The 22,362-nt window shown below is 42.4% G+C and overlaps 1 protein-coding gene across 1 annotated transcript in view; it reads left to right on the top strand.

Annotated features, from left to right (window-relative positions):
• CEP350 (centrosomal protein 350) overlaps nucleotides 1-22,362 on the top strand; it is an 83,704-nt gene that overhangs the window by 42,916 nt on the left and 18,426 nt on the right. The window contains exons 18-28 of the mRNA XM_060232610.1: nucleotides 242-352; nucleotides 1,343-1,483; nucleotides 2,404-2,540; nucleotides 3,689-3,808; nucleotides 4,628-4,791; nucleotides 5,820-6,010; nucleotides 7,151-7,335; nucleotides 10,304-10,391; nucleotides 12,688-12,834; nucleotides 13,835-13,986; nucleotides 20,820-21,013. Of these exons, the coding sequence (XP_060088593.1) occupies nucleotides 242-352; nucleotides 1,343-1,483; nucleotides 2,404-2,540; nucleotides 3,689-3,808; nucleotides 4,628-4,791; nucleotides 5,820-6,010; nucleotides 7,151-7,335; nucleotides 10,304-10,391; nucleotides 12,688-12,834; nucleotides 13,835-13,986; nucleotides 20,820-21,013 (1,630 nt within the window). The remainder of the gene's footprint in view (nucleotides 1-241; nucleotides 353-1,342; nucleotides 1,484-2,403; nucleotides 2,541-3,688; nucleotides 3,809-4,627; nucleotides 4,792-5,819; nucleotides 6,011-7,150; nucleotides 7,336-10,303; nucleotides 10,392-12,687; nucleotides 12,835-13,834; nucleotides 13,987-20,819; nucleotides 21,014-22,362) is intronic.

The raw sequence follows: 22,362 nt of genomic DNA, 5'->3' as shown, positions 1-22,362 counted from the left end.
AAATGCATCTTTTAAGGATAGCATAAGAAGTGAATCTAAATCAATGCCCATAGATTTAATTTTCCTCTCAATAAATACTAGCCAATTTGACAAATTAGATTCTAGTATCTAACATTCTTAGTTCACTAAACGTTAAATCTAAGTAAAAATAGTAAAAATGCTGAATCTGGAGACATACCTGAACATCTTTCAACCTTTAATCAGATTTGATGGCTGAAGTGCTAATTTCTTTGCTGTGCAGGCGCAGCAGCAACGACATGAGCGGGACTTGGCTCTTCTGAAGCTCAAAGCAGAGCAAGAGGCTTTGGAAAGTCAGAGGCAATTGGAAGAGACACGGCAGAAAGCGGCTCAGGTAATGCGGCCTTTCAAACCGTGTGAAGAAGAGTATGGCAGTTGAGCTTGGATATTGTGGGGAAATCCATTAGAATGGATCACCCTTTCTAATGCACAGTGGTACCATCTCATAAACAGTATAGGATTAACTATATACCTGTGGGATGTCCCACATAAGTTTGTAAAATGGAGAAAGAAACCTGCCAAAAGCAACTGAGTGAGCATTGAGCATATGGATTGACCCCTAGGTACCTCAGAGGTTGAAGACGGATGTGTGACAGTTAAAGAGGGAGAAGGAGAATAGAGGGGGAGGGGAAATGTGCCTGGTTGTGCCACAAAGAGCACATGGTGGGCAGGGAGGGGAAAACCAAAGGGTTAGGGTGATGTGAGCTATGAAGTGTGTTTCCCCAGTCCTTATTTCCCTGCACCACTGATTCAAGATAGTGTAGACTTTTAAGGGCTTGGACCACTTTCACTTGCAGGTTAAAACAGGTGTGGCTGGGGATCCACAGTAAAGTTTAGTTAGAATCAGAGGGCAAACACTTTTTCTAACTGCCCACCCCTAACTTCTTATGCAGTGAAGAGTCCTGGGGTGTGTGTGAAATTAGGGCTTAACCCCAGACTTTAGCAGTCTTGCATTATAGCACAATCGCCTTGATTGCCGAGGTTCAGGGCTATTGTGCTTTAGGGCAAGAGTGCAGAGGTCCAGTGAGCAGGAAGCCTTTCATTTAGCCTCAGAGCTAAGCAAAGTTATGCTGTTTGCCAAAGGATGGCATTAATGGTATTACCTATTTTTTTCAAGGAAAACCCATAGAATTTTTTAAAAAGTATCCCATCTATGTGAGACATTGCTCCTGTTCTTTGCTTTGTTCCCCAGCAATGTAGGTTAATTTGTTTGAGCGTTCCATGCAGAGGGTTGGACTTCTCCTTCAGGTTTCTCTGTCAGGTAGTTCTGCAGATTCAGTGAATGCAAATGACGTTTAAAAGATGCCTGGTTCTCCTTCTCTAGGTTCACGCAGAATCACTGCAGCAGCTGGTGCAGTCCCGGCAAGAGGCAGCGGAGGCTCTCCAGGAGACTACGTGTAAGATAGCAGCTCAGCAGGTGGAGGCAGCTCTTCTCACCACAGATGCTGCTCGGCAGATCCGCGAGGTGAGGGTCAGCTGCGAAGTCCTTGGCAAGAATGGCTGTGCGTCAAAATTGCTTTATCCTCAAGATCCAGTGGCTTATGGCAACCAAGTGTTGTTTTTTTAATTAGCGAGGAGCCTTCTACTTGCTCCTTCAGTATCTTGTTTTTTGGCAGCAGGGGGGAGCCCATTCCTTGTTTGAGGGGGACAGTGGGGTGAGATGCTTTCCCATGTGGATTAAGGTGCTGCTGTTTGATATGCTAACTGTTGATGTGTCTAGGTCATAGTGTGCCCAAAGTAGATGGTTAAGAACTGGGCTTTTTCTTTTTCTTTTTTTTTAGCAGGAACCCAGTTCCAGCTGGCTTGGTGTCAGGGGGTGTGGCCTAATATGGAAATGAGTTCCTGCTGTACTAAGAACAGTATTATTCAGTCAGCCTGAAAAGTTTGGGCTGGCACACACTTTCCCACATAGATGTTTTGTAGTGCAAAAAGATCTCTTTCTAACAACTTAATGGGTCAGTTTCTGAGTCTAATCTAGAAATACCACCTTCTACTATACTCCTGTAAAAGCTGGGGAATGTAATACTTAACGGCCTTTTTTTAAAGCAGTAATAAAACTTAATATTTGACTGCTGGAGTATTAGTAGTAGAGATCTTTCTGCAAATAGGGTACACGTTAGAGAAGGGAACAGTTTCTCAGTATGTCCTGTGTTTTGAAAACAGACTCTTAGAAAAATCTCTTACCAATGCTCATTTGCTGTTTATACCAATAATTTAATCATGATTGTGTAGCTGTGTCTTAAATGGCAATTAGTGCTGGAGCAAGAGGGTGGTGTGTTATCACTAGGAAGAATTCCAAAATGGATATTTGGTGACTTCTCAAAGTCTAATTCAAGATAAGTAGTTTGATATTTGTGAAATTTCTCCCTGCCCTCCTTTGTTCAGATGACAGAGCTAGCCCGTGCCCAGATCTCAGATGTAATCAGTGTTCCTGCAGCTCCAGTTACCATGCTGTTGGACCAAGAACGGAAGCATCATCCATCATTCATAAAGAAACTAAAATCTCATTCAGATACAAGCAGGTATTTTATTGAGCACTTAAGCTCCAAGGGTTAAATATAGTGCTGTTTTTCTCTTATATCCAAAGAAAAACCAATTAGTTTTTTTGTAAATAGTTGGTTTTTTTTAAGGTTGTTCTCTTGATGGATTGGTTTTAGGTTCTAGGCCTCAGTGAAGACACTAGCAGTCTTATTCCTCTTATCTCCTACTCCTGGTGCTGACTGTAGAGGGACACCACCTTTGTCTCTTGCTTGTCATGTTTTGCTTCAAGCAGCCAGAGTTTAGAAAGCACTGCCTGCTTCTCCCGACATTATATTTCTTTCTAGTCTGCTAGTATTGGAAAGGGCAAGAGCTTTTCAATAGTGGCCACTAGTGGAAGTCTCTTCCAGATGTCATCTAGACCCTGCGGGATCTTTCTAGATTCCATAGGTCTTGTAAGACAGAGTTGTTCCCCCAGGCTTCCTGTTGAGAACGGTTGAGGCCAGTTTTCTACCACCTATTAGCAGTGCCAACTATTTTTTTTAATAAACTATTTTTTAATTTTACGTAAATCAAATACAAAGAAAATGTTAATAGTCATCAGACTATAGATACGGTGCTGCCTGTTTTTGACAGCAGTCTGGGATGTTGGTTGTCGGGTGCCAAACTATCGTGTTCTAGTCTGATGCCTGAGCTAGGAGGCTATTTTATGGATTGTAATTTAATGCTTTGTAAGTATGTTTTATCTCTATTCATGGATGGCTTTATTGAGTGTTGTGAGCTGCCTTGAGCCCTGTGACCCTGGTGAGGGGTGGGACATAAGTCTAAAAATAAATTAAAAAATAAATTGGAAGCCTCGTAGTGGGTTGTGCCTTGCATGATCTGATTCCCTGATCTATTGGGTAGGAAACTTCCCCCCTCTTTCTCAGTTGAGGTCATGCTGCCAATATATGATGGGTGCTCTGGAGTGGGTAAGGGCCAGAAATTCTCTTCTTTTTTGCTGCTAGCCTTGTGCTTGATAGGTAGTGGCTAAGTTATGACCACTACTTTTTGAAGAAAGTTGCAGCTTTCTTCAAAATGCATCTTATAAATATTTCTCATTATTATATTTCTCTTTGTGGTGCTAAATCTATCAACTGGAGCAAGCTTTTAATGTTTGGGTCATTCAAGCTTGTTTGTTTTTCTTTAATAGGAAAACTGAATCTGTCACCCCTTCGCCAGATAAAGAGGAGACGGGTGGCTCAAAGCACCATTACTCTGCTTCATTTGATAGTTATTCGGAATCATCAAGATCAAAGGCACACGATCAGAGGTGAGGAATTGGTTTTCAAGAATTGGTTATAAATGCAACAGAGGAAGACCGTGGGCAATACTTGAGGCAGGAAAGACGGGTTAGCCTTTAAATTGCCCTTCCTTGGCTGATTGAAAGACGATATCCAGTCTCTCCCTTATTTCCTTTATTTCATAGCTATGTATAATTCGGCAAGTCAAACACAGCTTTGGGTATCTTTCAAGGCACTTTCTGTGACTGTTAAAGGACAGATGAACTACCAGGTTCAGAACTTGAACACGTTGGTGTATTTATCCTACCAGTCTAGTCAGTTAAGAGTGACACATTCCTTTGGAGTAAGGCGCTTTCTTCTGATGCAAGAGGCTCTTCCAGAGATGGAATTCACCTTGCACTGGTGGAACATGCCTCCTTTGCTGAGTGGAATGGAGGGATTCAGCCTAGTGACTATTTGCAGATTTCCCACTCCCCCAAATCAAGGGCTCAGTGCAATTCTTTCTTTAGCCGTCTGTCTTGACTTGGTGGCTGTCAGACATCTGGCAGGCCACAAGGTATGTAGATGCCAAATCACAGCTAGTGTAGGCCTACTGTGTTTAGCTTGTCTCATGTGTACTGAATAGTGCAGCATTTAAGCCACTGTATGTTTTGTGCCAACTTTCCAGACACTCCGAACTGCAAATTAACTGCAGTTTTTATTGGACTCCTTGAGGGGAGAAAGCGAACAACCCCTCTGAGTAAAAATGGATGCATATTTTTTGACCATCATTCTACGGCGTCTGTCAGTTCAGTCTTTTACAATACTAGTAATTCATCTGTGTCCTTCTGTTATGTCTCTTTATAAAGCAGCAGCAGCAGTCGCCAGGAAAGTCCATCTGTTCCGTTCTCCAAGGAAACCAAAAAAGCTTCCCGTCGTGAAAAGTCAAACAGTTCCATCGAAGAAGAGGTTCTGACAGCTGTGAACGATTCCCTGCAGAGTAATAGCATGCTATCCATTGCAGATGAGAGAGGTGGTGAGTACTCAGATGACTATTTGTGCTCTGCCGGTCAAAGGACTATTTGTGCTCTGTCCTTGCCTCTGACAAAGGTGGTTGCAACTGCATCGTACAGAAAAAAGAATCAACTGATGAGATTTTTCTCTGGGTGTTTCACATGTGCCTGCATGTGCAGGTAATCCTAATTACATCGTGGCAGCTTTTGAGCCACTTGGCAACCTGGAGTCTTATATCTGACAGTGTGCCACTTGGATTGCCACAGTGGATCCCAGCCACGAGCAGTTGGCTGGCTAGTTGTTCTCACTTTCGTTGTTCTGGAAAGTGTTGTCTCGTCCTCTTTAAAACAATGATTTAGTCTCTACAGTGCTGTAGAGTTTGTTTTTTAAAAAAAACCATGGATATTAGGCAATGCACCATCAATATATAAAAGCTACGTTTTAGTTTCCTTCTCTATGTCACACTCAGGAAGGATGATGTGAAGGTTGGGTTCTCAGTAACTTGTTTTATTAAGTTTTATGCAACAAAACCACCCCGCTAACCCCAAAAACCTGTTGGGGTCATGAAAGAGGTTTATCACCTTATGGCTTTACTTACTACCCCAGTGTTCATTTTTTCCCCATACATTCAGCTATCACCTATAAGGAAAATTTTTCAATATGGGGACAAAGCCTTCTTTCCACCTGTGGATCTCTTGATCTTGTGGGTCTCTTGATCTTGTGGGTTTTTTTTTTGGTTCTTTCTCTTTTAAATAATTTACAATGTTATAATTTTCTGCATACATGAGCAGTCCCCCAATTGGTAGAGATCCCACCTTATCTGTGGTTGGCCTGTCGTTTGGCTTCTGTCACCCACAGTTTACTTTTACATTGTGAGGTGATTCCCACTTGCACATTTACAAGCTGAGCCACTGAGTTATGGACTACTGATATACATAGCTCATTTATTAAGCTGTGTGTTTCACAGCAGAGACATACCTACCTTTTGGGCCTCTTCTGTCATGAAGGCTTTCCCTTGAGAATAAAATTTTATGGCTTCCTCTTCAGATTCAACTTCTGTTGCAACAGAATATTCCCTGAAGTTTGACGAGTCCATGACAGAAGATGAGATTGAAGAAAAGTCCTTCCGGTCGTTGCTGCCTTCTGAGAGTCACCGCCGAATCAACTTGAAGAAACGAGGTCACCATGATTATTCTGATGAAGAAGCTCCAGGAAAGCCGGCCTTGTCACCTGTCAAAGCAAGTTCTCAATATTTGCTGTCCTCGCATGTCTGAGACTCTCCAAAGAAGTTTAAAATGGCCAGTTAAGTCACAGAAAGGCTCTGAAAACTTCATTAATAATAATAAGATTTAATAAGGCCCCATGACGCAGAGTGGTAAAGCTGCAGTACTGCAGTCTGAGCTCTCTGCTCATGACCTGAGTTTGATCCCGGTGGAAGCTGGCTTCAGGTAGCCGGCTCAAGGTTGACTCAGCCTTCCATCCTTCCGAGGTTGATAAAATGAGTACCCAGCTCGCTGGGGGAAAGTGTAGATGACTAGGGAAGGCAATGGCAAACCACCCCGTAAAAAGTCTGCCGTGAAAACGTCGTGATGTGACATCACCCCAGAGTTGGAAACGACTGGTGCTTGCACAGGGGACTGCCTTTACCTTTAAGGCCCAACAGTCACATCTAAAATGGACAGTTTTATTACTAGAAATAAAATTACGTGTGGAGAAAGGAATAGAACTGAATCTAAGACTTACTTTTCTCCTCCCCGAAACCTTCCGTGCAACAGTATGTTTTTCACATCTGCTCCCTGGCAACTGCAATGCATTTTTCAAAGAAAGCAGGGCTAGCACTTTATTGCACAAATAAACCCCCCTTTGTTGAATAGAAAGTTATGAGGCCTTAAGTCCAGAGTGATTGAGCCAAAGTCCTACAGGCCTGTGCTGCCCCTAAACTCTCCTCTTCTTCCTCAGTGTTGTTGGCCAAGGGGCTGAACTTCAGGACTCTGAGACTCTTGTTTTTGTGGATGAGGACTAGTTGGGGCGTTAATTCATGCTTCATAGGAAATTAACTAGCTGCATGTGAGTAGCATTATATGATGTTCTGCAGCCTCAGTGGTTTTTCAAAAGAAATCCAGAGGGTTAAGGCAAGTGACACTTCAGTTTCAAAGCATATACAGGCTCACTAATGCCCGAGATGAACCTTTTTTATTTTACCAGCTTCTCATTCTACAGTGTTGGGAGTGCATATTATTGAAACAAAATGGGGCATGTTGGTCCAGTGGTGTTACAAAGGCCACTAAAGAGCATTTTCCTTTGTTCTGATCTATGGGGAAAAGGGATTTCAGGGTGTTCTGCAGGAACTGAGCATTTGAACTGTGTTCTTGTTTCAGGAGCTCAGCCTGCCATTCTCAGGAGGTCAAGACAGTTTTTCCAAATTCACAATGGAAATGGTGCGGCAATACATGAAAGAAGAAGAAATGCGGGCAGCTCACCAGTCCTCGATGCTCCGACTGCGCGAGAAAGCACTGAAAGAGAAGACCAAGGCTGAGCTAGCCTGGCTGGAGCACCAGAAAAAGTATGGGAATCCTGGAAACCAGAAGTGGGGAGACCCTGAGTGGGAGGGAAAATCTGTTCCCTTACCAGTCATGTGCATTCCCTTCCTCCCCAATCCTTCTGTCATGCAGTGTCCCTTGGTCAATCTTTCTTCCTTTTGCTTGCAATTTTCTGCAACATCTCTGTATGCACAAATGTCACAGTTTATTCCCACACCTTTAGCCCTGGACTAGAATTAGCCCATATGTCACCAGATGAGCAACCATTTCCTGTTAACTGCAAAAACTACTCCTTGTTTGATGATTCTTTCATGGTAGTTTAAAACACTAGTAAGAGGAGATCAGAAGCAGATTTTTTTTTTGTCTGCACAGGAGCATCCACCAATCATTATTAGATATATGATAATAGTTTGTATCCAAGCTGGCACTCCATCTTGAAGATTTATGTTATGCCATCTTTTGCTGTCCTTCAGCTCTGTTAAATGTTGCTCTCAGTCTCCTCTCATGAATGTTCTGGACCAGTGTTTCCCAATTTCAGGGTTGTGACCCGGTACCGGGCCACAGAAGCCTCACTAGCGGGTCGCAAGAATAGCCAAAGCTAGCCCCGCCCCATCTCTGTTGTGCAGGGAGGAGCTGGGCTGCCTCACCTTCCTTCCTTCTCCCCTGCTCCCAGTGTTTGAGAGAAAAGCTAGCATCCACTGGCACTTTAGACCCGTGAAGCATTCTTCAAGCTATGAGCTTTCATGTGCCTTGCAATATGTTCTTTTGGGGAGACTTTCCCGGGAGGCCTGGGCGGCAAAGAAGGGTGTGTGTATTTTTTTTCAGCTGGGAGGGGCGGGGAGTGTTGCATTCTAGTAGCTATTTTTTTTTTTACCAAATGACCCCTGGGCAGAATTGTTGCTGGCTGGGATCATCTGATGGTGAGAAAGGCTTTTTTTTTTCTTTGCCCCCTCACTTCTTTCTTTCTTTCCTTTCAAGTGATGCTCTGTCTGTATTCTTGGTACTGGGAGGGGGGAGAAGCAACAGTGGAAGGTCTTCTAGTGCCCTGGCCCCACTGGAGGACATTCTTGTGCTTTTTGGGCATTGTATGAGGGACTTTTGGACTGGATAGTCCACTGGCCTGATCCAACATGGCTCTTCTTATGTCTATGTTCTTTCTTTCCATGTCTTTCTTTTCCTTTCCTTTCCTTCCATTTCATTCTTTCCCTTTCTCTTTCGTTCCTTCCATTTTTACTGGATGAACTGTTGCAAGCACTCCTAATGCCCATGTTCAATTGCCTGCTCCACCTACACATCCTTTCCACAGCACCGGCCAGTGTATGCAGTTGGGAGTGCTGTTGCCATTGCCATCAGGAATGCCAGTACTGTTGTTGCAGACATAGGAGCTCTGCCAATGAAAAGTTGGCACCCCTACTTGTAGCCAGCTGACCTTCTATGAGATTTCTGTGTGAGTGAGTGAGAGTGAAAGGTGTGGGGCAGAAAGAGATTATTGGAGATTACTGCTGTATATCTCAACAGCACTGGAAGTGATGGTACTATGAACTTGGCACCATTTTACTAGTCCTGCTTTTAACAGCTGTCTGACACCAAAATTAAACTCCTCCTGTAGATATTAAAAAGGATGACAGAAGTTCACTGGCTAAGTATCTGCACAGCAAGTTGCTTTTAAAGGCATGGGAAATACAGCCAGTAAAAAGCTGCAAGCCCCTCATAAATATCCTTTTTGGAATAACTGCAGAAAAGCTTGTATGAACATATAACTTGAAATTAATTCATTAATTGCAGTACAATTCTCTGCTACCTTTCACAGCAATTTCCCAGTATTTCAACCAAAGAAAAGTATGAAAAATAGCTGTCGAAAGATTTTCTTGAAGGCAGGGTTCCAGTAGTAGCAGCTGAAGGAAGGGCCTACTAAATGTGTCAGCATACTTTGAGGTAGAGCATCTGTCAGAGCCCAGTGTGGGAGGTACACAGTACTGGCATTCCTGATGGCAATGGCAACAGCACTCCCAACTGCATACACTGGCCGGTGCTGTGGAAGGGATGTGTAGGTGGAGCAGGCAATTGAACATGGGCATTAGGAGTGCTTGCAAGCTGGAGAAAAACACACAAACAGAAAGGTGTATGCAGGTGTGGGAGTGGAAAGAGAGGACTGCCCACTTTCCACCCTCATTTTGGCTCAGCGTGAGTTTCAGAGAGATTTTTCTAAAAATGAGTTTACTTCCAAAGGAAGAGGCAGGTTTGGGAGAGTGCCCTAAAAGTGACATCACAGGAAAAGGTGGAGTTTTGGTTCAGTGTGCCCCGGAAGTGACATCACTTGGCCCTTGACACCACAGGAAATGACATAATTCCTGTCTTGCAGCTCCACCCCCAAAGCCTCCTGGCTGCACCCCCAAATTTTAGTGGGCCACAAAGTGTAAAAATAACCGGTCCACGGGAAAGAAAAGTTTGAGAAACCCTGTTCTGGACTACCAAGAAAAAATGACCAAAGAAGAAGCATTTCTTTCAGCTATAGATAGAGATGTTCTAGAGCAGGTTTGGTCGCCTAGTAACACCTGGTCCAGAAGAAACTTTCAAAGGGTCAGCAGGAACTGAAAAACTGAAAGTGGAAGTTAATCATTAGAGTGTGTGTGATAAAGTAACCAATAGTATGGTTTCTGTATATCACTGTAAACGTCAGATATTATTAAAGGGAGAGAATGCTTGGATGCTATTCTATTATTGGTAAAGGAATATAAAAATGCAAATCCTAGTGCAAATAATGTTTCCTCTCGTGAGCAAAAATTCTGCTTTGTGAGCTGGTAGCATTCAAGTTGTGAGCTACTGCATAAATTATTGTGCTCTGGGACCATTTTTCCTGAGCTAAGACAGAAATGTGTGAGCTGGAGGCTAAAAATCTGTGAGCTAGCTCACACTAACTCAGCTTAGAGGGAACATTGGGTGCAAGTTGTTCTGTTGAAAATATAGGTCTTTTCTGTTGATTCTTCTCAGGCGCTTGAGAGACAAAGGAGAGGATGACAAGATGCCGCCTATTCGAAAGAAGCAGCGTGGCCTGATCATGAAGCTGCAGCAGGAAAAGGTAAAACTTGCTTTGGAGATACTGTGGCAGGCAACTGGCAGAAGACTCACCAGTTAAAGCCCTCCTCCTTGCTGTTCACATACTACCACCACTGGTGATGTTCTGGCATTCAGCCCAAACTCTATTGACATAACTTCTGGTATGCATGAAAGTGACATCATCACATTGCTGGTGACACTCCGGCATTATGCCATAGAGTTTGGGCCAGTTGCTAGAGCATTGCTGGTGATGCAATGACTCCACTTCCAGCCATTCTTAAAGTGGCATCATGTTGCTGGAAATCACCCTCGTTCTCCCATCACCAGCTGAGTGGCAGCAGGAATGGTTGACTGGGGCAGGAAGTCTCCCCACCGAAGTAGGAGATCTGGTATCCTTTTTTGAATCCTGACTTCTGTAGAACTGAGATACTGCTTCTGGTTGATGAAGACTGAGCCGGTGTGGCTGAGAGGCAAAACTAAGCCTGCGCTGCATGCTCTTGATGTTTGGGTATCAGGAGCAGTGAAGTCTTGTGGCCCTTGAAGAAGCTCCCTTAGGTGCTGAGTGGTTTGCCTCAGAAGCGCTAGCAGCACATTTATTCAGCTACATCACATTGTTTTGCAGTGCTGGAGCCTGCATGCCATCAGGCATAACATTAGCAATCGGAAAGACCCTGCATCAGGGCCAAAGGGCAGTTAGTTAGTCTTAGATCTTAGCTGTAACAAACCAAGACATTTGGAGGCCTTGTGCAAGGCAGGAGCTTTTTGAATAATTGCAATTTATATCTTTGTATGTAATATAACCAGGACTTTTTTGTAGAAAAAACCAGCAGGAACTCATTTGCATATTAGACCACACCCCTGACTTCACCAGATGTGATGTCACCCATTCAGTAGGTTACTTTCCGCATATCGACACAGAACAGTACAGTGCCATCAGTTGCATTTCATGGATGTGTATTCTCACACAACCCAATGAGAGACCTTGTTTCACCCCTCCCCCCCCCCAAAAACCCCAGAGCTGGAGAGAGAAAGCCCTGTGTGGCAGAGCAGGTAGCTGCAGGCCCAGCTTCTCCCAGAAGGCTCCGCTTGTCTCACTCTCTTAGTAGGCCCACTGGAGGCTGGAGGTGGCAGAGAGGATGGAGCGTACTGTCTGGGACCATGTGGCTGCCTAGTGCCTTCCCTCTGCCAGAGAGCTTTTTTTGAGCTAGAGCCCTGGCTAAGGCAGCTGGAACTGCATTCCTGGTCAAAAAAACCCTCCTGAGTATAACTACTGTACAAAAACGTATTAGAAACTAATATCCAGATTTTGCATAATGTATATTATTCACATACATTATGATATCATGATTACTAGTCAGAGAGGGAGAAGTGGAGAAAAGCTAAAAGAAATAAATCCGACTCACTCCATGTTGATGGTTGCTTGAGGTGATGAGCTTCAGGCTAAGATGATACTATCCTATACAGCTACTCTATTATACAATTCTAGCACCAGTATAGTGTTGGGAGAGTAATTTCTTCTCTTTTTTGGAAATGAATGAGACCAGTGAAGGGAGGCAGAATTGTCAATGGACTGTATGTCTCCCCAATTTCCAGTTGTCATAAGCTACCGTGGTCTCTGCGCTGTTTGCAGCCAAAGAGTTGGGGGAGGGTGCATAGTGAATTGGCCCAATAGCAAGTTTGCAGGGGAGTAAACTCTTCAGGATTTTTCGGACCGCCAAGAAAGGGGTAGTACAGTGATAAAGTCCCAATGTGTATTTCCAGTTGTGCTCTTGTGGTACAAAGGAGAAAAGGCTGCAGCTGATCCTGCGATGTACAAGGACCAGTTCCAGGAGAAAGATCGGATGTGGCCAAGATCCACATAGAGCTGGTTCTGTCTGAGTCTCACTGACAGCTATAGTTATGATCTGAAGACCATTTTTCTGGGAATAAGCACCACTGAATAACATGGGGCTTACTTTTGAGTAGCCCTGATTGTTAGTTGCGTCTAATATGTTCCTTTGGATTCAGCTGAACTTAATCATGACTGGCTGTGGTATGATTATTTCCACAGAGTGCAATGGCAAACTTGGCTTTTAATTTTATAAGCAATTTAAAACATTTTTTGCTTATTGGTAATCTTAGCATTTGATTCCTGGATCCCTATCATCTTGGGATAGAGGAGACAAAGGGAAATATAAGGAGCAATGCATGGAGAAGAACCTCTTGAGTAGCAGAATGAAGAAGGGAAAATAGAAGGTGGAAATGAGTGAGCAGTAAACCTGTGGAAATGAGAATGTTCTTACTCCTTTTGTGTTGTCTTATTGTACTTACTCATACAGGCAGAAATCAAGCGTCTTCAGGAGGCTAATAAGGCTGCCCGGAAAGAGAGGCAACTGATTCTCAAGCAGCAGGAAGAGATAGAGCGAATACGCCAGACTACTATGAAACTGCAAGAAAAACTGAAATCTGCAGGGGAAAATAAGCTGGTGAGATACACTGCAATAGCAGGAATAGGAAGTTTCCTGTTACTATTCATTGTGCCACTGCAGTTCTCAATTTTTTTTAAAAAATGAACATTTCCTGGAACTGAAAGAAGGGCTCTTAATTTAAAAAAAATAAACAAATGAACTGCTTGATCCTTTTTAGAAAGATAAACTCTACATAACAGTGACTTGTAAAAAGATAAGAACTCTTTTGTTGTTGTTGGTTGTTACTGGGACTGCTGGTGAGATACACTGCAATAGCAGGAATAGGAAGTTTCCTGTTACTATTCATTGTGCCACTGCAGTTCTCAATTTTTTTTAAAAAATGAACATTTCCTGGAACTGAAAGAAGGGCTCTTAATTTAAAAAAAATAAACAAATGAACTGCTTGATCCTTTTTAGAAAGATAAACTCTACATAACAGTGACTTGTAAAAAGATAAGAACTCTTTTGTTGTTGTTGGTTGTTACTGGGACTGCAGATAGTGGCTTATAAACCTAAATTTGTAACCAATGTTCCCTCTAAGCTGCAGAGTCTTGTGAGCAAAAATTCTGCTTGTGAGCTACTGGCATTAAAGTTGTGAGCTACTGCATAAATTATTGTGCTCTGGGGTCATCCTTCCTGAGCTGTGACAAAAATGTGTGAGCTGGGGGCTAAAAAACTGAGTTAGCTCACACTAACTCAGCTTAGAGGGAACACTGTAACTTTTATTTAATGAAGGTATTAATTCCATGGGAATAATTGCTGTATGGAAAACTACAGGGGGCCATACTTACTAAACATTTCCATATGGAAGCCGCCCTGAGCCATTCGTGGGAAGGGCGGGATATAAATTCTAAATAAATAAAATATATTTTCCTGTTAAAAAGATTTTTGTCTTGCCTGAAACTGTAGTTTTTCATAAAGTAATTTATAATTCCCTGTTCTGTATTTACACAGTTTCAATCTCCCATTGTGACCACTATGAACTCTCATTGTTGATATTGCTTGACTTTTTTCATAGGAGCATCGCAGTGAGGATGATGCAAAACAAACTCATTCTTCCAGCCCGCTGCCAACAGATGCAGAGACCTGTAGCCCTTCTTCTGTCTCCAGCAGTGAGACCAGTAGCATCATGCAGAAATTAAAGAAAATGCGGAGCCGGATGGATGAGAAGTAACTATTTTTATTGATTGAGATTCTTTTCTTCAGAATTTGTAGAGGTAGCAGTGATATTTCACTATAGTTGACCTCTGTGGTGGCCTCAGAGGTATAAATTATAATGCCGCCTTTCCTTCTAAACCTCTCTGTTTAAAGGAAAAGCTTATTTATATGATGATATTTTAGTACATGTCTGACAGAGCCAGTCTTTTATACTTGATTTTGTTGTCCCCAAAGAAATTGAGATCTGTAACCCTGAAGGAAATGATTGATTCATATCATGTGTGGAATTGATTCATAATTCTTGAGTTGAGCTCCGCAAACAATCCATTATTTTAATTGAGTAATATTTTTCCTGCCCTGTATAATAGACATTTCTACATTGAACAGGAACTGCGGTATTATTTTCATAATGGAGAGAGGCAGTAATTGTAGCTAGGGGTGGGAACTGGCTGACAAACTGAAGTTCATCACAAATTTTGGCTGGTTTGTGAAGCAGTGTTCACAAACTGAAGAACCACCACGAATTTTCGCAAATTTTGATTTAGTTTGTGACAGTTTGTGAAGAGCAGAAACCTCTGCTTTCTACTCTTCACAAAAAGGAGCCGAGCAGCAGGTAGCAGGCTGCCTAAGAAAAGCCCCTTTAAACAATTGGCCTGTGGGGAGCTGCTGTTTAAAGGGGCTTCCTTGGTCAGCACTGCTGACCGAAGAAAGCCCCTTTAAACAACTGATCCAGGTAGAGCAGTTTGCTCTGCTGCTCACAAACCCTTACAAACGGGTTTGGTTCCTGAACCAACATCCCGGTTCATATACATTTGTGATTTGGTTCATAGCTCCAAACTGCAAAAATGCAGTTCATACCCAGCCTTAATCGGAGCAAACATCTACAGAATCTTACTGTGAACATTTCAGGCATAGGAAACTTTTGGTGTATTCTGTTAAAATTACAGGTAAGATCTAAAGTTCCATGTGGTATGCGTACCAGGATTTCCTACACTTGCATTAGAACTTTTCATTCCTCTCCCAGCCCTTCAAAAGAACTATTCTTGAAAATTGGGCAAGCGTCTGGAGAGGCAGACAGCGCCACACTACAATTGTAGTCGTAAATTGCAATGGGAAGGGGGGTTGTCCCCTCTTGATGTGTGCATGTATGGTAGAGCTCTTAAGTGTTCATATGGTTCCTGTCACAGAGTAGGAGAAAGAAGTACAGTTCCTGTTTTCCATGCAAAACAACTATTTCTATAAAGGCACAGTTCTCTTCCTTTTTGAGTTTTCAAAGAAATTATGTAGTTACTGATTAATATTACTGCGTTTTTACAGATGTTCTATGTGTGAGTTGAAATCTTTATCAAAATATTGCCATCTATTCAACTATTATTTTATTCTATTTATAGCCCACCCTTTCCCGAATGGGATCTAAGCGGGTAACAACGATCAATAATACAAAATTAAAATCAGATTCATATAATAAAATGATATAATGGTCTAAAAACAAACTTTGATTCTGCAATTAGTGGTATCACTTGCCTCCACTCCTCCCATACATCCTCCAGCTGGTATAAGATAAATGACTCAACAGAGTTATTTCATCGGGGCCCCTGCAGGAGGGAGGCCACAGAATAACAAAATGTCCATGGCCTCAGTTGAATGCCTGGTGGAACAGCTCCATCTTACAGGACCTGCGGAACTGCAACAGTCCCTGCAGGGCCCTTATCTCCAATAGGAGCTTGTTCCATGAGGTAGGGGCCAGGACAGAAAATGCCATGGCCCGGGTTGAGGCTAAGTGGACTTCTTTTGGACCAGGGATTACCTCTGATGGAACTGCATTTCTCTTTGCAGTAATGGGCATCAATTTCTGGAGATTCCTCCCCTGCCCTACTTTGCACCCTGTACAGTTCTGAAGGTCAGCCAACTCCTTCAGAAACAAGATTTTGAGTTGCTTAGTGGATTGCAGCAGATGGGGGTAGCAGAGCAGTCATACTTCATGAACTTTGGATACATACTGTTGTCTTAAATGGCATAGGAACCCATTGTATTCATGTGGATTATCGGTTTAGAACAGGGATCCCCTACCTTTTAAAGCTGGCAGGCACTCTTGGAATTTTGAGACAGGGTGGTGAGCTCAAACACAAAATGGCTGCCACAAAAGGCAAAGCCAAGCACAGAATGTCTGGGAATAAGGTTGTGTATAACACTAACAGTAACTATTCAAAGTTTTAATGTGGAAGTTCTGTTTAGCTGAATACCTTTTAAAGTGAACATATTGCTTAAAAACAGTATGTCTTGCCATATACATAGCTTACCTTCAGTCAAGTAGTGAAGGTCTTTGGTTTACAATGGCAGCTGCTGCCAAAACAACTTCTTAGAAATCTGCACAGCCAGTCAGAAGCTCTGCTGAACAAAAGTAGGCAGCCCCGCTTACTTCCTTGAAACAATTGCCAAGCACCAGAAGCGCTGTTGGTGGGTGCCACGTTGGGCGGGGACCCCTGGTTTAGAATCTAGAGTCATGCCTAGGCAGGTCTCATTCTCTGGCCAAGCTGTCCAAATGACTGCTTGAAGTAGCATAATGAGGATGAGGCGTGGACTTGGCTTGCTCCTGGCCATGCATTCTCCTGGACCAGGACCGGATCTACGTGTTTTTTGAAGGAGGGGGCAAAATTTAAAAAATGACACCCCCTTATGGGCCCATTCTATCTTATAGCCCCATTGATTTTATGATTGCAATCATAGTATACTATGATTTTGATGTAAGCCGCCCTGAGCCCACCACGGTGGGGAGAGCGGAGTATAAATCGAATTAAACATAAACATTAAGCATAAACATAGAATAGAATGGACTCCATACCCAATTTGGCGCTCCCCCTCCGGCAGTGCCCGGGACAAATGCTTCCTCTGCTCCCCCCTAGATCTGGCCCTGTCCTGAACCTATGTCATTGGGTCAACTTGGACCCCACTGGTAGCAGTACAAGAAAGAATAAGTGGTGTACTTTGAAGTTTCAAAATGCCTTGAGCCTCCTCTGTCTTAAGTTTTGCTATAGTGTGAATAAAGCCCTGTTAGCCAGGTGTTTTGTGAAGTGCCAAAAAGATAAACATATTGGAGAACAACTGTCACAGACAGCCCTTCTGGGGAGACTCAGTATAATGTTTTTAGGTTTGCCATAAATAATGTTTTACCTGTCCAAGAAGAGTTGGTTGGTTTCCTGACCTAATGAAGCATCAAGATTGATTGCTGCGTAAAGCAAAAGAAAGCTGGAAAGAAAAGTGTGCTGTAGTGTGCATGTGAACAGGAGCATGCTCTGTCAAAGAATTAACCCCTTAACCCCTTGTGATTCTGGCATATTTAGTCCCCCAATAGAAATGGTCTTCTGAATTGCTTTATTTTAATTATTGTTGCCTATGAGTAGCTTTCTAATTGTCTTCTCAGCCAGGCCATTAGTTTATCTTAACTGTTTGCTATGTAGACATTTCATACCAGAGGGCCTATGGCTCTTGCAGAGCAGTACTTGAAAACAGAACGTTACAGAGTGCAAATTAAAGAAGAACAGCTACTGTGCGAAATGGCTGTTCAAGAATTCTGGGTATCATGTGCCAGTGAACAGTTCATGCTGTGTTTCTGAGTCATTTTTGCAGTTTTTAGCCAGGTGATGCAGTGAGTTGTAAAGCTAATACTAAAAGGATTTTGCCATGTTAGGCTGCTGAAACAAACCCAGAATGGCATCTGGTGGCATCTTGAAGACTAGCAGATTGATTATGGCATAAGTTTTCATAGATAAGAGACCACAAAGTATATTCTCAGTTGGCAGAGAGAGATGAGTATAGGAAAAACAATTGTAAAGTCAAAAGGCAGTGAAATGCAAGAGACATAAGATAAACCCAATGACGATTCACAGCAACAGTGATCATACAATCTTGCTAGACTTGCCAAGACTATAATTATGACTGACCTCTAAATGGGCAGCCTCAAGAATCCTGATAAACCGCCTAATTCAGCAGGTTCTTGCTCACATCTGTTCTTTTCATTGAGGTCAACAATGGGTTGTGTTGGGAGCTGTGGCTTTCTCCCCCTCTGGAGCAGTTTAATTTGTTTCAATTAAGACAGTTGACTAGAGTTCTTATTTTATATGAATGGTGAGTCCAGAACATAGTTTGGAACTGCTGTTCAAAGGGCTAGAAGAGCAAAGGTTTTAAAATTCAGAACTGAAATGGGTAGTTGGAACTGTATATGAACGCATACATCTTAGAACAAAAAATGTAGCACAACATCAGAATAGGAAGTGGCAGTGAATGGCAGTTCATTGTTCATGTGCAGTTATGTTTGCTGCCTTTGGAGACTCGTATCTGTGGACAGATGATATTTTGCAACCCATTTAACATTCTGTGCTAGATTCTCTCCCACTCTCGCTTTTCTCCCTGTTTCTTACTATCTTGGCTTGAAACTCTTCCTCCTTATTTTGTAGACACTGCTCTCCTGTTCACTACTTCTTCTCTGTCTTTACGTCTCACCACTGGGCCTCTCTCAGTGTCTGTTTTCCCAACCTCCATCCCAAATTCCAGCTGTATATCTACAACCAATTGGTCAGGTAACTTTGCACCTTTTTCAGTGGAAGACTCTTTGATCGAGCATGCTCTGTTCAGTTTTATGCGATTAGGAGGCTCTTCATCAGGATGTTCCCCCCTCCCCCCAATAATCTTTTCCTCCATTTTACACATTTAAATCAGGTTATTGCTGCATATGAAGTTGACAGCTTCTGCCCTCTCTTAACCAGCTAATTCATGCATCAGTGTTGGGAAGCTGAGCTTTGGGCTTTGACTCTAAAATGTAATAGCATCTTTCTACATGCGCTTATGATGAGATCACCTGTCTGAATGGGGTTTTTTGTTTGGACAAGCAAAATGTCATTCATTTACAAAGCACACTCAGCAGCTTTCCTTAACCTTTTCAAAGCGATTTGAAAACGAAGCTGTAGACCCAGTAAAGTGAACAGAAGTTAACCCAGCTAAACAAAACAATTCGAAATATGCCACATCAGAATTCAGATTAACTGTTCAGCTAAGCAGTTTTGTTTCTTTTTTCAGTCATTGCATTTTCTGAATTTTGGGAAGTTTTGCATGACCTGGCATGATTTTAATGCATGATTTTAAGGAACAAAGATTGTTCCACGTTTCCAAGATAGCTGGTAAGATGAACTTGAGATTTTACCTAGCACAAGAGACTGATTTCATTGTTAATTTGGGATGCAGACCTTTATGCAAGCTGCTTTCTGGGTGGGTGTTTTTTTTTAACAGACTTGATCACTTTGCCTCATTCCCCGGAATTGGAATCCAACCACAGATTTACTGAGAAGGACTATAAATGGCATAACTTAATTAATATGACAAGAAGTACAACTGGGGGGGGAAATACTTTGTGTTGAAAGACACCAAAAATAGAGGGAACTGTTCTTTGTTATTGATCCCCACTGCTAGCATGTAGAGTGCAACTAAAGGAGATGCTTGAAAAAAGACACCACAAAGAGGAATTGACACGATGGATCTTAGATGTAGGATTAATCTGTGCCACCTGATGTCCATGCTGGTAGGACACAAGAGGCATGTTATAGCAATATAGAATCCCTGTGGTCTTGTCTTTTCTAGGCTTCCTTAAGGGGAAGTAATGAACAGCCTGTTAAAGAGGATAACATTCTCCCCCACCCCTCTTGTCAGAGTACTTTGTGGTGCTTAGAAGTCACTGCTAAATAAAAGAGTCACTGCTAAATAAAACAGTTGAGAGCCAGTGTAGTGGTTAAAGCTTTAGATTAGGAACTGGGAAACAGAACAATGTAAACCACTTTGAGGAAAGTGGGGTACAAATGAAATAAATAAATTTTGATTTTATTTGGGTTCAAGGCTCATACTCAAAGAGTTCCATAAATGTGGCAACCTTTTTGAAATTGTTACCTTGTGGTCCTATTTGTTACAACTCATCCTACTATTGGTGCTACCTCAAGTGTCCAATTTCAAAGGACAGCAAATTATCAGTTATTTAATTTATTGTTATATTTTGCCACCATGAGGAAATGCTGCTTGATTTTTTTTCTGCCTCCAAAACCAAGATGCCCTGAGCTGTTTCTGCCTCTTTTTAATACTAGCTTCCCAAATTTGCCATGAGGGTTGAACTGTTCCGAGTTCTTTACTATTGGAAAATTCCTTTCTTGTGGTGGCAACGTATTTGGGAAGAGCTGATGTCTTTGGTTACTTTCTTATAATACAGAGGAAGTTGAAAAGAAGGTTTGGGTTGATGGAGATGGGTATGTCATTTATCCAGTAGGGTCCACTGTAGAGTAGGGTACATTTAGGAAAAAACCCTTGATGTTCTTTCCAAAATTATACTTGTTGGTAAGTAAGCTCTTTTGATCATGTAGTTGTTTGGAATCATGGAAGCGAATGGCACCCTTTTTTTGGTAATGCAGTCACTATGCTAGGCTTAGGCTTCTCTTATCTTGACTGCTTACAACTTTTGGCCCTAACACTGTGTGGTTTCTACTCACGTAATCTGTTGAGAGATCAGACCAGGAAGAAAAAAAGGTCTTTTTAATCATTATTGATTTATCTTCATATACAATAACTTTAGAGCTTCCTCCTTCTTTCACAGACAGGACAGTGCAGGATTGCACGAAAAGGGGTGCATTAACCTTGGTCACTGCTTCCCTAGTTATTACTTCATGTCTCTTGCTTGTGCCCTATGAATATCCATGGAAATACTTTAAAACACTTTTCATTGCATTTGTCTTGCGTAGAATACAGGTAGGATATTTTTCTTTCCAACTCTCAATGTTGGTGACTCATTTCTCATTGTTCTGTTTTGCCAGATTCTTAACAAAGCGAGAGCAGAAACTGATGCAACGGCGCCAGCATGCGGAAGAGCTGCTGCAGTGGAAACGCCGCCTGGATGCAGAAGAAGCAGAGATACGTCAGATAGAGAAACAGGCTTTGGCTGCTTGGGACAAAGAACTGCTTGAAACAAAAGCAAACAAAATAGCAGGAGACCAGAATGATCAGAAAGGTAGAAGGGATGAAAGGGTGTCTAAGACAGGGGAGGCTAAGGCCCTGATCAACACGCTTGTCTGCCAGTGGGGCAGGAAAGACTCATCAGCACTCTCTCTGCCAATGAGCTGCTAGCTGGGATAGGCCCATGTAATTAACCTTACTCAAGGGTGGAATTCTAGCAGGAGCTCCCTTGCATATTAGGCCACACACCCCTGATATAGCCAATCCTCCAAGAGCTTACAAGGCTCTTTTTCATAAGCTCTTGGAGGATTGGCTACGTAAGGGGTGTGTGGCCTAATATGCAAAGGAGCTCCTGCTAGAATTCCACTCCTGACCTTACTCATATGGCTCAATTTTGTTCATGGTCTCTGCTTCATGGGATCATACAACACAGAACAGCTCCTACAACCCTGGGTTTTTATTACAAGGATTTTCCCTGTGGTCCTGAGCACACTTGCTTTGGAATAAAAATCCTGTTGGTATCAGCAGCACCTGTTTCCAAGGAAATGTCTCTAGGAATCTGGTATATAAACATATGAAGCTGCCGTATACTGAATCAAACCCTCAGTCCATCAAAGTCAGTATTGTCTACTCAGACTGGCAGTGGCTCTCCAGGGTCTCAAGCTAAGGTTTTTCACACCTATTTGCCTGGACCTTTTTAGTTGGAGATGCCGGGGATTGAACCTGGGACCTTCTGCTTACCAAGCAGATGCTCTACCACTGAGACACCGTCCCTCCCCAAATTACCATACTGGTATAATTACCAGTGGCAAAGGAGCATTAAAATATGTAAAACTTTCCTCTTCCCTCCTACGCCTAATCTTTGCTACTTCATACTTCATGTCAGTTCTGCACTAGACCTTTAATCCTTGTTCAGCCCTTTCCCCAGACTGACATTCTACATTTGAATCATGGAATCATAGAAACCATCTCTATATGAATCTAGTGTAGAAAACCACTACAGGGCTGAACCAGGATTAAAGGTCTCGTGCAGAATCGGCCACAATGTGTTGATTTGAAAAGTTCAGCGAAATACGGTTTCCCAAATTCCCATTCAGTATTACATGTGATGGGTAAAAGCAAAATATTAAAATTCCGTGATCGTGGTTTAAATGTTCCAAACATTGAGACTGCAGCAGCTGTATGTTTGTTTGGTTTTTCAATTAAGAAGTGCGTAACCTTTTACTGTTCACCCTTTCCTCCTCATTTTTAAAAAAATGTACACTAGTATTTGGGCAGTTCTCTGCTTTTAAAGTCTGGGATGGTTGGTTTATCACAGAAGTCATCACTGTATAGTTATGGTGCTTGTGCTATGAACAGTCAATGCATTTTCAGACTTTTATGAGGGGCGTAGATTTAGGGAAG

The sequence above is a fragment of the Heteronotia binoei genome, chromosome 2 (genome assembly GCF_032191835.1).
Source record: "Heteronotia binoei isolate CCM8104 ecotype False Entrance Well chromosome 2, APGP_CSIRO_Hbin_v1, whole genome shotgun sequence".
Taxonomy (NCBI): domain Eukaryota; kingdom Metazoa; phylum Chordata; class Lepidosauria; order Squamata; family Gekkonidae; genus Heteronotia; species Heteronotia binoei.
This window is presented reverse-complemented; position numbering and strand designations above follow the sequence as displayed.